Below are 16,665 nucleotides of genomic sequence, written 5' to 3' on the forward strand. Positions count from 1 at the left end.
CCCTGGGATTATGTTCTTTTGCATTCTCAGAATTCATGAAAAATATCTCATTGGGAATGCATTGAAAAAAGTATTGTGCAACATTTAATAAGACTCCACGATTTAAAATCATAGCAGGTAACATCGCATGCTTTTTCAGTATACTGTAATGTAATAAAGCATAGTATAATGTAATAAAGCATAGTATAATGTAATAAAGCATAGTATAATGTATAAAACTAAACATGGACAGAGTTGTCTTTGATACCACAAATATTTTTGTGACAATTGTGGAAATAAATGTTGTTGACAATAAATTTCTTTGACAGATGTTGACAATTGTGAAAAGAAATGTCATCATATAAATGTTCTTTAAATTGGTCGTCTTGATTTAAACAACATTTATATAACAACGCTTACATTCCATGCATTACTGTTCAGTATCACATGCATTTATATTTATTTGTGCAAAGCAGTTGCGCTTAACACATACTTGACAATCAAAAGTCCTTTTTAAAATTAATATGTTTCAGTGTTCAATGACTGGCACATAAAGAAAAATGTACATTTTGAATAGCACAAAATTGCCAAAACAATTATCAGTTGCTTTCTTTGTAAACACAAGAACACCTGTCAGCATTACACTGCATATCCATTTTTAAATCACAAAGACTGTTTCATATCAATATGTTAATTTATTAGTCAACAGTGTAGAAGAAATCATATTTTCACTGAGCTTCTTAGTCCATATATCTGTTGTCAAAAACTTGCATGCATCTTTGTTAGGTCCAATACACCCAAAAAAATCTTTCAGACATGCATGCCATTAGTTATAGTGTATATGATTCTAGGTAGTATAATGCTTTTAATGTATTTAAATTTTTTTGATTATGCCCATTTTCATTTATGTTGCCCACTGTTGTTGGGCCGGTGTGAGCCTTTTTTGATACTGAGAATATTGGGATGCTATCACCTTTCTCACTTAGTGCTAATGCCTCAGCAATAGTACAATGGGCAGAATTTTTAATTAAAGTTTAGTGGGTAGAGGCTTCGCACAGTTTCACAGAGAAGACATGCTGAACACTTGTCAACAGGCATTTTAGTGGACACCTAAAAATAAATTGGGTCACATTTATAATCACACATTAGCAATTTTAAAGTAAATTTTAATAAAACGTGAGAGGAATTCTAGAAGATAAGACCAATGTGATGGCTTCATCAGCCTGACCTTCCCCTGCTTCATTCTGAAAGAAAGAAATTACCGTTAGCAAACAGTTTTCCATTCTTTATATTACCAAATAAAAAATGTAGACATTCGAATTGCGGTTGTGTCATGAGATCTTTAGAACATGGTCACCATCCTTACCTCTAACATTGAGGATGGTGGAGCTCTCGGCCCGGCCCAGTTTATTATCCGCGATGACCTTGAACTCCCCAGTGTCCTTGGACTCGACCCTGATGATCAGCATGGAGCAGACGCCGCAGGTGTTGGTGATGTAATAGTTGGCGTTGCTGTTGATGCTCACGTTGTCGCGGTACCAGATGACCCGAGGTACCGGGTTACCCCTCACCGCGCAGCTCATGTAGCATTCGTAGCCCTGGGGAGCCGAGTGCATCTTCAGCGGCACCAGGAACTTGGGCGCCTTCTCTAAGTTACATTGTTTAGACTCTGGGATATTAATGGTAAACTTTTCTGGGGGAATGAAGGAAAACATAAGAAGGAATATTTAGCTCCAGTTCTAATGTATTTTTATACTTCATGTATATTTTGTACATAAATAATGGTATTCATTTAGCGCAGTATTGTCCAACAAAATATTAGAACTTCTCAACAGTTCAACTTCTGAATGTCTTTCACAAGGTGATTCAGAGTGTCTTATAATTGGAATGGACAGTATCCATAACAAAGTAGACTCATTCATGCACCTTTCTTCCGGTAGATCTCCCAAGCTGTTGATTCGACTGGGTCGGACATCCCCATGTCGTTCTTGGCGTACACGCGGAAGTGGTACTCTCTCCCGGGCAGAATGTTGCAGGCGGTGAACTTGTTGTTGAAGATCCGGTCGCCCACCGTGTGCCAGGTCCGCTTGATGGAGTCTCGCTGGTTCACCACGTAGTGCAGCCGGTCATCGCGCTTCTCATCCGGAGAAGGTTCCCAGGACAAGGTCACTGTGCTGGGGACGTTTTCTTCTAGTTCCACAGGACCAGGTGGCTTTGGTTCATCTGGAGATACATATAGAAGCAGCAATGTTGAAAAATTATGAGGACAGCACAGTGTATCTGGATGTAGAACTGGGGTCTCATATCAGCAAAGATGAGGTTTGAACTCTTTGTGTGCATGTGGTTTGCATTGTTTCCCTGTGTTTGCAATGGCTTCACCCAAAAGAGGTGAAGTGTGTTTCTACATTGTCCGTAGTCTGTGATTGTGTGCTTGAGTTTGTGCCCTGGGATGGACTGGCATCCTGTCCAGACTGTCCCTTGCATCGTACCCAATGGTTCCTGGGATAGATTCCTGCATCAGTGCAGCCCTTTACTGGATAAGCTATAGATGGATGGATGGATGGATGTTGGATAAGCTATAGATGACTGATGGATGGATGGATGTTTATGATACTGTGTCAAATACAAAAGTCATCATTCTGTCATTTTGAAATCATTGAGTAGTCTACTGACTTGCAATCTCAGCTGAATCAGAGAACAGCTCTCAGCGATACTTTGTATGTAAAACATGCCTTTTTTATGACTCAAAGATCGCACAAGGTGTTGGCATTACCTGTAACTCTGATCTCTACGCTGAAGGTTTCCTGGCCGACCAGATTCTTGACTATGATGGCGTACACTCCACTGTCGGAGCGCTCTGAGGAGGGGATGAGGAGCTGGGAAGCCCCCTCTGCGTTGGTCACCGTCACCCGTTTGGAAATGGGAAAGCCATCCTTCAGCCAAGTTACCTCGGGCCATGGAGAAGCCTGTACAGCACATCCAACCACAAATGAGGGGCGATAACCAATGGCGAAAAAGGAATTTCAAAAACAAAGCTAATATAGTGGTATTATATCATTTTATAAAGTTTTAAAGCATTGATGACAGGTTTATTGACTCTTCAGGTTAAAATATCCAACTTAAGTCATCATGGCTGTATATTGGGTATGAGGTAATGCAAAATAGGTGGATTTAGCTTAAATATTAAGAGTATGTGTGTGTGGCCTGTGGTGGAATGGCACATCTATAGTGAATATATGTTGATCTATATCTAGATGTTGGTTTTTCACTCTTACCTCAAAAGAAATGTTGATCCGTGCAGAATTCCCTGCTCGGACAATCCAGAAGCTTTTCAGTTTGGAATCTGTGAATCGTGGCCTCACTGGAAAACAGATTTTTCAGTTTGGGACGCTTCCATTTGGGTTTTGCATATTTTAATTAACCCCATTGAAAAGCTCAGGCTCCAGCTAAAATGATACCTGAGAATGATACTGGCCATTACTAAAGCAGCTATGGAATAACCAGGCTAAATCTACAATGCACTAAAATTAGAAACATTTTAACTGTGATACCAGCTTTATACCAGCTTCAGTACCTCGATATAAATACCAAATCAGTACTGTACAACATTCCCATTTAAATATTACATTGCTTTGAAATAAACATATCTGTTTATGAAGTAAACCAACAGCAAAACCTACAATATATATGTTTTAACATTATCAGTGAAATACGCACAAGATTAATTAAAATCCATTTTACATGTAGATTTTTTGTAAATTCATTTTGCTTCAGCTGTAGCAAAGCCTCTGTCATTTAGCCTGGTCTACTGTTCTTTTATGGGGAAAAAAATATGAATGATCCCTTGTGAGGGCGTAGCTAAGCATGACAGATAAGCAGAAACATGAAACGTAATAACCACTGAATGACATCACTGTCATGTTTCTTATATCTGTCGTCATGCACGTGATGATCTGTAAACTGCTTATGTCAGTGTTTCCCAACCCGGTCCCTGGGGACTCCCAGACAGTCCATGTTTTGTTTCCCGGAAGCTAAAACGAAGCAAAACCATGGAATGTCTGCGAGTCCTTGAGGACTGGATTAGGAAACACTGCAGTATATAAATCCGGGTGAGACTGCTGCTTCGCCTAGATAGATGTCTTGTCCCCTTGTAGCATCGTTGCATATGGACTGTCCCCTCTGCCAAATTCACTAATTGTTCGTTTTTAAACCAAAATAACACCGCATGCCACTTCTGCCACCCTGATTATCAGCTAGAGGCAGGCTGTGGGCAGCAGCGGATTCTGTCTCCCATCTATGCAGCTTCTCCGCAAAAGGGACGTGTGAAATGATTGCGACTCTGTCTCTCTGCAAAGTACAGATTATATTGAAATTTGCAAAATCAATTAAAATCATTATACAATACTGATATTCATACATCAAACGATGTTACCATGTACACTTTTCACTCACCGGGTGGGGGCATGGCCAGGATGTAGTTGTCCAGTTCTTGGGGCTCTCCCAACCCCCCCTCGTTCATGGCCATCACCCTCACCCAGTACATGGCCATGGACTTCATGCCCTTCACGGTGAACGTGACCGTGGTGATGGGATTGGGGTTACAGCGAGCCCACTCCATGCTCTCCGCGGGCCTGATCTCCACAAAGTAGCCCTTGGCCTCGTCATACATCCTGGCTTCCACCTTGGGTTTAGTCCAGGCAAGGGACAGACTGTTGTATGTCGAGTCGATCACCTTCAGATCAACAACTTTCCCTGGGGGCTCTGGACGAACATCGCAGTGTTAGAGACTGTTTTGTCACAGAATGAGTGCTTGGTATAAGGTCTCGCTGTACTAAACTCTTAAAATATTGGGTAACGCTTTACATTAACTGCACCTTCATAATGCTTTTATATTACATTCATAAAACATTCAGTATACCTTCATAATGTATTCATTAAATATTCATAAAATTCATAAACATCATGTATGTATACCTTAACATCCTAACATCCCTTAACAGCTGTAATATACATTAATAACAAACATTATATAATAATAACAAACATTATAATTGTACAGTATAATCATGTAATGTTTGTTATTAATGTGTATTAAAGCTGTTAAGGGATGTTAAGATGTTAAGGTGTACTTGCATGCTGCTTATGAATGTTCTATGAATGCATAATGAATGCATTATGAAGATGCATTGTGTTACCAAATATTGTCATACTTCCATCCTTTCAGTTTCTTTATTTCATAACAAAAAATGTTTCAAATTTATTGTGCAATGAGTAAATACAGTTGTTCCATTTTTATCGATGCGTGACTTACTCTTGGGATCTCTTGCAATCACCCACTCAGTTGGGGTACTTGGTTCACCTGACCCAGAAACATTGACTGCTGATATCCGGAATTCATACGCAATCCCTATGACTACGTCTGTCACTGCATACTTTCTTGCTGAGGGTAAAAATGGACAGGTAGCATTGGTTATGCAATAGCCATCATTTTAATTTAACTTCACATGGCTTACTGCACTAATGAGAACTTACACAGTATATCTGTACTCAGATTAAATTAAAAAGTATGTCTAATCATCCTTTCAGACTTGTGAATGTATACATTTCCTGTGTAAAATTAAAATATTAATAAATGACATGCTCAACCATCTGTCAAAGATGGACATTAACCACAATTAGCACTATATATATATTTTTATGTATGACCAGTTCCTCTAGGCAGTAGAATGAACAGGGCTACTATTGATGTGGCGTAAGGGGGATGGTAACCAAATTCAGACATATTTTGGCAAGAAAACAAAAACAGACAAACAAACTTGGGCAAGAAAACAAAACAGGTTGGCGTGTGACAAAAAAGCAGGTTTTGGGTGCATGTATTGGGGGTGGGAGAAAATAATGGAGCACTGAAAAAGAACAGGGCATTGGTGAACCAAATGAGCATGTGGTATTAGTCACATGACCTGTCCCAGCCTGACATCATCATCACTACTCGGTATTCCATAGATGGGAATAAACTAGGGGTGCCCATCGGCCAGTGCGGCATGCTGAGCAGGTGCCAGCCATGTAAATAATGTAAATAGTTGTGTATAATTAGTGCATATTTTGTAGTGTTTAATATTATGTGTTGTATGTGGCATGTGGGGAGAGTCAGCACAGTGGGCAGACTGTGTCAGGGGTGTAGGTGAATCGAGTCTTGATGGTTGTGTTCGGTCCTTTTAAGGGTGCCCCCATTTGAGCAAAGCTGCCTCGTCCATCCGCGATGGGTTTGCCAAGTTCTACAGATCAGTATGTCCTACATGATTCCAGATAAGATTTGTACAAGAGGACAGCATCTTAACCACTTGTGCATTTCTCTGCTTACGTATGACAGTGCAGTGATGTTCATAAAAAACATCGACACGTAATAACAAAGCAAGCCAAACGGTAACTGTGTCAAGTCAAAGTGAAAGCCGCACCTTGAATTGGCTCTCCTTCCGGGTTAACCTGGATCCACAGGTTGCTGCCCTTCTTGCGTTTCTCCAGGTTGTAACCCAAAATGCTGCTTCCACCAGTGTTGGTAGGGGGGGCCCAGGTCAGATTGATGCAGTCCTTAAAAGCGCTGACCACCTTGGGTGTTACAGGTGGACCAGGATATGCTAAAATATACATATATTTAGAAATTATTTTCACATATTTGCTTGCTTTATATAGCTTGTCTGCTTCCCCCGAATTTAACTCACCCTTGGTGCCTGCCTGGACATCCTCTGTCTCATAATCGTCACTGGTACCCTCTGATGATATCGCTCTGATGCGGTAGCAGTATTTCCTGCCATGGTCCACGTCATTGTCCTTGTACACTGGGGGATTGGCCGGGACGTTTCCAATTTTCTTCCAGGTGTTGCGTCCCAACTGCTGACGCTCCAGGTTGTAATTGATAATTGGACAGCCGCCATCGTCCTTTGGGGGTCTCCACTTGATCTCAATGCCTTTGGCAGAACTTTCGAGAACCTCCAGAGGTCCTTGTGGTGGAGTAGGTTTATCTGCAAAACAGGGCGTGGTGTATATATCACTATATATCTGCAAAATAGGGTGTGGTGTATGTATCACTACTGTGTTTGAAGAAATTACAGTAATACTTTCTATGAATGCCATGTCTGTGAGAATTATAATGCATTCATTAAGCATCATAAACATGTCTACACGTATTTATAAAAAGGCATAGCACATCATAGCCATGTTCATCACGCATTATGAATGCTTTATGAAGCTCTCATCTATAATGTCCTCTTGATACCACGTACTGTGCATTATAATGCATTATGAAGACGTCTATACCGTATTATAGATGAGAGCTTTAAGTAAAGTGTTATGAAAATTACTTTAGGAATATTATTAGGAGTTATGTGGTTGTTACATAACACAAAAAATATATTGGAATCATGAAGAAAACTTGTTAAACAACCTGCTCCGTTGTTGGTGCAGTGTGCTTTTTTATTTTGGTGTACACTCAGGAGGAAGCATGTCTACTTACCAAGGACAGTGAGTTTGCTGTAGGCTTCTACGACACCACACTCGTTCTTGACCTTTATCTTGATTTCCCCAGTGTCTTTGCGGTGCAGCTTGCTGAGGAGCAGCCGGGAGTGCCCAGGGGCCATCTCGATCTTGACGTTGACGTCATTGCTCAGCTCTTCTCCCTCCTTGTACCACTTAATTTTAAATGGCTCACGGCCCGTGAAAGGGACCTTGAACGTAGCATGTTGGCCGGTTTTCACGGTGACCGGCGTGGTGAACGTAGCCAGTTCTTTCTTGTCAAACTTGGGTGGGTCTAAACCACAAGGGGGAAAAGGCTAAGCTGGTGTAAGGTTAATAACAACTAGTACAACAGGATATAGGCCTCCAGGATCTATCACCCACTTTTGAAGATACTGTCTTACCCTATATGTCTTTTCATTGAAAACTAGTTAAATGATATTGATATTTGGATCAAAGTCATATTACATTTTTGAAACAAAACTTTTTAAGGATAAATATGGAAATTTTTCCAAAGGGGACTTGTTCAGACCTTCCACGATAAGCGTGGCCTCCGTTTTCCGCCCTTCAGCCTCAAAGCGATACTTTCCACCTAATTCTTCCGTGACCTTCTTCATTTTCAGCACGTGGGAAGTGCCGTCCTTAGAAATTTTCATCTCTGCCGAGGAAGTGATCTGGCCGGCGGCACAAAGACATGGAAATTGCAGCACTTAAGCTTCGCTCACACTATACAGAGAATGCACCGGATTCCTTGACCCCATACTGTACCTCTTTTCCGTCTTTGTACCAGATTCCGTTGCAGGCCTCAAGGTTCACTTTGCAGACCATTTGTGCTGATTCTCCCAGGATGGCTCGCACATCCTCCAGGCCAGTGGTGATATGAAGTTCAGGTACTGTGGGGGACGTCACCACTGTTAGTAACAACCCCGTCACTGTTTGCTATTTGTTAGTACATTCAACTTAAATTACCTACCCAGAGTATCCGAAATGTATATTTTACGCGCCATTTTCACGTCGCATTTTTTATTCTGTGAACCAACTGCCATTTATAGATGAATGAAGCACAAATATGAAAGAAGAAGGCAGTATTCAGAGGCAGTATTTGGAACCATATGCGTGGACGTACTCGGTCTGTACAATTGTGATGATGAAACACGCTGATCCACCCGATATTCTCGCACTTTATTCTGCTCCGTCATCTTAAGCATGAGATTGAGTTCTAGAAATTTCTGCCTCTTTGTATGTTCATTTGAGTTGAGTTTACCTTTGAAAATATTACTATTGTCATCTATTCCTCCAACATCTGAAATTGTTCCTATATCAGTAAATAAGATGAATTTTGGAGGCCAGTGCTGGAGTTTACATCGGCATAATAGCACAGAAATTCTAGGAGTCTGAGGAATGCAGCCTCTGGTAATGTGAAGACTCTCTACAGCCATCATCTTACCTACAGGTTTCTCCGGTTCTTTGCTTTTCTTCTTTTCTTGGTCATCTCCAGCCCCACCTTCTCCGGAGCCCTCTCCAGGAGTTTCCTTTCCTGCATCACCCCCATCACCTCCTCCAGCCCCACCTGCTCCACCAGCATCACCAGCCCCACCTGCTCCACCAGCATCACCAGCCCCACCAGCATCACCGGCCCCACCTGCTCCACCAGCCCCACCAGCATCACCGGCCCCACCTGCTCCACCAGCCCCACCAGCATCACCGGCCCCACCTGCTCCACCAGCCCCGCCAGCATCACCGGCCCCACCTGCTCCACCAGCCCCTCCACCTGCTCCACCAGCCTTTCCAGCTCCACCTTTACCTCCTTTCCCCCCTTTCCCCCCTTTGATTCCACCAGCACCACCTACTGCAACAATTATACCACCAACTTCACCACTCATTCCAGCCCCACCCGGACTAGCACCAAATCCTTCCTCCCATTCCAGTTGGGCCTTTTCAGCCATATCCTTCATCTCTTCCATGTCCCTTATCAGTTTTTCTTGCTGTTCACTTGGGATTTTCTCTAAGTCCATTCCGCTCTCAGCAACCCATCTGCCTTTCCTCTCAGTCTTCTTTCCAGAACTGGCATCTATATCAGCTGAAGCAAAGCAAACACAAAGGAGAAGAGTATTTTGTTACACTTTGCGTGAAGGTTTAAGTTAATTTGTTCTTGAAATATATCAGTATCACAGCCCTTAAATGTGATGCCAAGAAACAAAAACTTAACTCGACTGTGAGGTTATAAGCTTACAAACTTTTTTATTATGACGGCTCTAATAATAAAGTTCAAATAAGATTTTCGGTGAACAACTTTCACCATACAAAATTTTTAGTAAGCAAAACAGTCCCAGATAGTGGTATTTGCTGTTCAGAGTATATATAAATGTATACTTTTATTTTTTAAGTGTTTGTTAAAAAAATAGTTCTGTTGCATTTATAAAGCATAGGAATCAGATACATTAATACTGCATTACTAATGCATTGCGTTACTCTCACTGCTTTCCTCTATGGTTTGTTGTTGTCACTGCTCACTTTCTTAGGGGCCACGATTACTGTATAATATGGAGAAATAATTTGATACCCTGGTGTGCAATAAGGTGATTTTTTTTTAATCTTGTGGGAACAGGTTAAATATGTTTAAAACTGTGCACCATGTACTATAAATTTGCATGCGTCTCTAAGTACTTTAGATAAATGCAAAATCATACAGTGGACAGAATTCAGCTAATCATGTTTTATTTTCACATTGGAATGTCATGCAATGAAATTATTGCCATCTTTGTATGGGGCGCCATGGGTCAAGCGCTCGTTTTCGTGCATAAAATATATTGTATGCCGCAAAAAGCATTATTTAATAACGAAATCAAGTAAGTGTTGCATTTTGTCCACAGGGAGACAAACTCCGGTTACATGTTGTCCAAGAAAACACAAAGACTTCACTTTCTTTCGTGCACAGAAATCTATAGGATTACGCGTCTCGATCCGTACAAGTTTGAGCAGGGCTGTTTTGTTTTGTCGGGTTCTGAGTTTTCAGTCTAGGTACAAGCTGAAAAAAAATCAACCGACCAACTCGATGTCCGAGTTGGTCGAGTTAAAAAGCTCCAAGGTTCTGTAGTTTAGTTTAAGTTTGATTTTTTTTGTTTTGTTTTCCTCTGGACTGTCGTAGTATCGTAATAGCCTACCTACTTGCAATCACAATTGAAGTTGAATTTGAAGGCAGTCAGTTTACCTCTTTTTGGGATAACAAATGTAGCCTGGTTGTCAATACATGATTAAGAAAACAACAACTGATACTAATTTATGTGAAAATGATTTTCACTGCCTTTAGATTCATCGTCTGGATTAATGTGAGTAACAAGTCATTTCTTAACTATAAAGTCCATTATGCATTTGTGACCTTTTTGTCTGTTTACATGTGATTAGCAGTCCGATGACATGACATATGACATCCTATTTCAGCAGAAAGTGAATGTAGTAATATCAGTAATTACAAAAGGTTCATAAAAACGCTGCCTTTAAAAATATTTGAAAGGTCCTTTTAATCAGTTATTTCACGCCGCTGGGTCAGATGTCTGTGTCTGTGGAGCTCTTTCACCCGCCAAGAAGTTTCTCGTCGTTCTCCAATTCCAAATATGGCACGATGTCTGAACACAGGGACTTGTCAATCCATCCATCCTCAGATACATCCATCCATATTCTAACCGCATATCCAGGTCGGGGTGGCGAGGCTAGTTAGCTGTCATAATCATAAATTATGTGCTTCATTTAATAGCCTGTCGGAAAAGCGATCCCTGACGATATGCGGCGTCTCTCTGCGCTCCATGGTTTACGACAGCGATCACCTGCTCTGTTGAGGTTAGTAAATCACTTCACTGGAGTGTAAATATCAATCAGATCCTTATCTTACTCAGGATATTACCTGGTACTGTGTTTTTGAGGTGAGATATGGGTGAATGTTTGGGCATTCACTGTTAAACGCTCTTTAAGCCTTTTTGATACCATTTATGATTACAAATAACAAGATAGCATTTATTTTCCCAGTGTTTTCTGTCACCTTGGACTGTTTTTAGTCTATTAACCTCATGGGCATTGTTTATTAAACAAACCCACATTTCAAAAGCACACCAAGGCCAAGGACCATGCATTTTGTTTGTATTAATTAGCCAACCGATTTACTCAAATTTGGTTCTGCTCTGAGGATGGCCTTACGGTTATGCATGTATAGCCATTGGTGTGATTAATAATTACTCAATAACATGCATGGTCATAGACAATTAGCTGCTTATTGAAATAGCTTCTGCGCTGCATGTTGTGCTCTAGCTCACTCTTAATGACGTTTGTACTGTAAGTGGCTCTGAGAAGTCCCCAGATGACATTTGAACTATTTTAAAACTTTAAGCATATTTCACTTAATTCAGTTGGAATAGTATTTTTTGGAATAATATTTTATGGTTGCATATGACATACTCTTAGAAGTCTCATCCAGTGTATACATATTATCAAAAATACTCTCCAATCAAGTGGTAGGTGTATGATTCGCAAGGACGTGGTACCAGTGGTGGGGGCCATACCTTCCTGGACGATTAAAGGGATGGGTTTACGGCTGAAGTCCGGTGTACTCTTCCCTTCCAGAAGCTCTTCCATGTATTGAGTGAACATCACCCCAGGGACTGTTGATGTTCTTTTGATGCCTGATGAAAAGTTTAGTTGACCTTAAAACACAAATTCCCCCATCACAATTAATCCCCCATTAGAACATATGCAAATTAAGAGTAACACAATAAAAACTAGTAAGGATTTCCTCTGTTCTCCAAAAAGTTACTGATATCTTCTTGGACGGCTAGATGAACACGGCTTCAGTCCCCAAACCTCTCCTCAGGGCACCTCAGCCATTCCATGTATTTGTTAAACGTCATGACCAGCTCATTAAATTAATTAATTAGTTTAAAAAATTCAATGAGATATTGCTTAGCTATTTGAGGTGTGTTAGTGGTCAAGTCAAGAAACATATGGGTGTATTGGATGGTTGCTGCAAACACTGGAGTGATTTTAGCTTTGAAATGGCTGAGCTAACACATTTTGACAGGCATAATACTGTAGTTAAACAATTAACTTGTTTTATTTGCCTTTTGCACAAGTACATTGGAATGTTGTCCCCATCTTGCTCTCCATAGCTTGGGGGGTCACAGCACAAGGTCAGCCAACATGCAGCCCCCCTGGAGCTGGGGGGTAAGGGCCTTGCTCAAGGGCCCATAGACATGTGATTGTTCTGCTGAGACTAGGGCTTCAACGGGTGATTTTCTGATTGCAGACATAGACTCAGGCTGCCGAGCCGCTTGCTGCCCCCACCCACTGCCCCCACTCACTGCCCCCACTCACTGCCCACACTCGCTGCCCACCCTCACTGCCCCCACTCACTACCCACCCTCACTGCCCTCACTCACTACCCACCCTCACTGCCCACACTAACTGCCCACCCTCACTGCCCACACTAACTGCCCACCCTCACTGCCCACCCTCACTGCCCCCACTCGCTGCCCCCACTCACCGTTTTACACTAACATGAATATCATTTAACCATAATTTTCTCTGACTGCCTAAGACTTTTGCACAGTACTCTATATACTTAGACTGTTCTACTGTATTTCATCTTCCATATCTTCCATAATGTCAAACCCTGTTTGTACGATGAATAGCTATTGCATTAACGAGGTATGAGAAACTTCTGATATTTGTAGGCTAGAAGGTATTGTGGTGTGTCATGCTATTTCTGCGGCTTTATTGCCAAGTATGTCAACCCATGACTTTCATGTTTTGTAAATTCAAATTACATTGCACTTAACATGTTAGCAAAGGATTTGCCATAATGGTTAAAATATCATAACCCTACTGTAAATGTAAAGAATTTTATTTTTCTGCAGGAACCCTGCAGGAAAGGCAGGAACCCTCAGGGGGAACACGCTCAGTAATGGCAATTCAGGGACACGGATTCAGCTACCCTGGAGATGTGAGCTTAGACCAGTATTTTCAAATTCGGTCCTCGGGGAACCGCAGACAGTCCACGTTTGCCAGGAGCTGGGAGGGAGCAAAACTGTGGACCGTCTGTGGTTCCCTGAGGACCGGATTGGAAAACACTGGTCTGGAACATTAACCAGGGAGACACTATATTATAAATACCTATAAAGTTTTGAATGGATAAATAATTTGTATAAATAAAATACACATTTAATTCATATTAATAATAGTAATAATAGTGGCTATGATACAAAACATCCATATATTTTGACTGTGTATTGTACGATTCGCATAGCTGTTCGCAGACGTGCAGGGTGTAGCCTTTGCAGAGTGGAACATGTCTGAAACGACTCCCTTGGGAACTGACCAAGTTGCATCCTTATAAGATGCCCAAACCACCCCCGCTGGCTCCTCTCCATCCAAAGGAGCAATTCTATTTCAAGGTTCCTCTGGACCCTGTTTCTGAGGGTGAGGCCTACAGCTCATCATAATAGGTATGGATCTGACCAGGGACCTGTTCAGTACCCTCAAAACTGCAGGCGCCAAACTAATCAGCCCTATTACTATCACTCGTGAAGAAGATCTCAAGCCATTTAAATCCTTCATGAAAGGAAGACCGCCCCCCCCCTAACTTGAATGGAGCGATCTACACTTTTCTGAGAGCCCACCGTAGATTTCGAGGTGCAGATTCTCATCCCTGCTCCACCTTAAACCTGGAGGCCCTGGTTATGTATTATGCCAGAAGCACAACGTCATGCAAACATTGTGTCTGTCAGCTCTCGTCCTCCATATCAGGTGGCCCTCCTGCCATGGCAGCTTTTCAGCTGTCACGGACCCCCCAGGGAAAGTACTGGCCTGAAGCCTCCTTCTTCAGCTTTACAGCTTCCCTAACCACAGGCGTCCACCAGGGGGCTCAAGGCTTAACGCCATCACCATTACAGGCACCCGCTGCAGGGCTGCCAGCTCTGACATTCTGACATCTGGCATTCAGGCTCACACAAGAAATCTTACAGCAAATCTATATCGTTCCATTATAAACCTAAAATTAGCTACATCAAAAGCGTTGGCGTAGTTTACAAACCATACAGACTATTTACAAAGTAAAAAATCTCTCACATACATGTAAATGCATGTGCAGTCGTGTCTCAAATTGAAAATCTCAGCTAGCTAATGCTTTTCCATCTCCTGCACAAGCTTCCCTCCCAGAGCTGGAGTCCATTGCCAAGATCCATCTGGGTCCTTTCCTGTAACTTTTGTTGTCCAAATGGCACTACACCTAACCCTACACCTAACCCTACACCTAACCCTCACCTTTCAACTTGCAGGAGGTGAACCGACAAGGTGGTATGCATATAGTACTGTACAGTTTAACATAAGAACCAATGGAAGTATAGAGTTACACAATTGAAACTAAAAAGAACTACTTCTATTCTCCCAAAAGTTAGTCATATCATGCTTCACTGCTAGCAGTATACTGCTTCACTTTCCAAAACTCTCCTCAGGAGCACATTAGCCAATGCATGTATTTGTTAAATTTCACCACCAGCTCAATTAATTAATTAATCTCATTAGCTAAAAAAAAGTCAGTGAAATATTGATTAGCCATACGAGGTAAAAAATACGTGGGTGTATTGGATGGTTGCTAAAATACTGGGGTGATTTCTTTGGAGGTTCTGAAACGGCTACGCTGACACACATTGACGGACATAGTTTTACACCAACATGAAGGTCATTTAGACATCATTTTCTTTGACTTCAGCACAGTAATGTAAAAAAGAAAAACATATTTCAATACAAACTAAAAATAAAGATTATCTGCATGCAATCTGTGATAGGAATATTAATATCTATTAGAGTAATGGAGCTCAAGTAGAAGAGTTCTGGAATTGTAATGTTTTGGGTCATGCTTTTGATTATGAGTGTCTCTCACCTACCTTCTTCAGTGATGGGCAGTCCAGCGAAACCTGGCCATTTACGAGGGCAGGACACACAGGACGTGGAGGGAAGCAGGTGAGAGAGTGAATTCCGACAAAAGGATGGACGTTGCAGACCACACCAGCAGGATTTATCATGGCGTACGATGGATGGGAAAAACACAGAGAGATTTTTACCTCATATTACCCCCAAACTGAACAAGTAAGTGAACATGAACAGCATGAACCCGATCATGGAGCAATACTGTATAGCAGAAAGCATTAGTATGTGGGGAAAAGATAGGCAAATGTGTCTTTTTGTAGATTAGTGAAGGCCCCAGCTAGGTGTGAAGGCCCCAGCTAGGTGTGAAGGCCCCAGCTAGGTGTGAAGGCCCCAGCTAGGTGTGAAGGCCCCAGCTAGCTGTGGTCACATGACTTCCTCGCTGTCTCCCGCTAAAGGAGCAGCATCTGTGGTGTGTCAGTTTGTGTCGACTAAACCATCTTCACAACAGCTCCTCTACTGATGCCAGATTTCTTCATATATACATTAACTTCCTTTTTCCGTTCCTTCTTCTTCAGTTTGTCATTCTGTTTATGACTTGAAGCATTTTGAAACTCATTGTATCCATTGGATATATTAATTGTTGTAATATTGTGAGTGTTCTTGCTTGATGATGACCGTTGGGATGATTCTCATTCTCAGTGACTGATGTATTTTCTTTCTGTTGTATTTTTCACAGTTCGCTTAAACCTTACTCAGCTGTTCTTTGCTCTTCTGAACTGCCTTTGAAATTAGTGTTTTTTTTTCGCACTTGACTTTGAACTGGCTGTTTTCTGAAGTGGCTTTGAACTGATTTGTTTCCAAAATGCATTTCCTCTTGCAGTGCCCTGCCCCTCATTAGCCCTTCCATTTATTTTTTTGTTTCATCGCCTATATTATGTCCAAACAAACTGATTCATCTTTAGCAATTTATCACTGAACAATAATCTCCAGTCGCTGAAAAAATACACCACCACACATAGTACATAACCTTGTGTAATATAATTTCATCACATCAAGTTTTTCATAATGGAGTGCCTGGCATCCTTTATGTATTTGCCTTGTTACTTTGCTTGTCTGTGATTCCCCTCTTTGCAGTGAGGATCCAGTGACACGGTCCTATTCAAGATTCAAGAGATTTATTCGTCACATACAGTACAACATGCAGTGAAATGTATCTCTGAGTCGCCCTTATTTGGCTGTGAAAAAATACAAGAAAAAAGGTAA

The 16,665-nt window shown here is 41.5% G+C and overlaps 1 protein-coding gene across 4 annotated transcripts in view; it reads right to left on the reverse strand.

Moving 5' to 3' along the window:
* Positions 1-57: 57 nt before the first annotated feature.
* LOC111855032 (immunoglobulin-like and fibronectin type III domain-containing protein 1) overlaps positions 58-16,665 on the reverse strand; it is a 23,816-nt gene continuing 7,208 nt past the window's right edge. For 2 of the 4 annotated variants that reach the window (XM_072715067.1, XM_072715066.1), the window contains 15 exons: positions 15,420-15,449; positions 12,042-12,161; positions 8,936-9,568; positions 8,257-8,381; positions 8,021-8,162; positions 7,490-7,783; positions 6,699-6,998; positions 6,435-6,614; positions 5,291-5,419; positions 4,432-4,740; positions 3,255-3,340; positions 2,753-2,945; positions 1,906-2,202; positions 1,346-1,672; positions 58-1,223 (listed from right to left, as the gene is read on the reverse strand). In XM_072715067.1, the coding sequence (XP_072571168.1) occupies positions 1,219-1,223; positions 1,346-1,672; positions 1,906-2,202; positions 2,753-2,945; positions 3,255-3,340; positions 4,432-4,740; positions 5,291-5,419; positions 6,435-6,614; positions 6,699-6,998; positions 7,490-7,783; positions 8,021-8,162; positions 8,257-8,381; positions 8,936-9,568; positions 12,042-12,161; positions 15,420-15,449 (3,170 nt within the window). In that variant the 3' untranslated portion in view covers positions 58-1,218. Of the gene's footprint in view, positions 1,224-1,345; positions 1,673-1,905; positions 2,203-2,752; positions 2,946-3,254; positions 3,341-4,431; positions 4,741-5,290; positions 5,420-6,434; positions 6,615-6,698; positions 6,999-7,489; positions 7,784-8,020; positions 8,163-8,256; positions 8,382-8,935; positions 9,569-12,041; positions 12,183-15,419; positions 15,450-16,665 lie in introns of all 4 variants that reach the window. The other 2 variants (XM_072715065.1, XM_072715064.1) reach the window with 1 other exon arrangement.

The sequence above is a fragment of the Paramormyrops kingsleyae genome, chromosome 8 (assembly GCF_048594095.1).
Source record: "Paramormyrops kingsleyae isolate MSU_618 chromosome 8, PKINGS_0.4, whole genome shotgun sequence".
Taxonomy (NCBI): domain Eukaryota; kingdom Metazoa; phylum Chordata; class Actinopteri; order Osteoglossiformes; family Mormyridae; genus Paramormyrops; species Paramormyrops kingsleyae.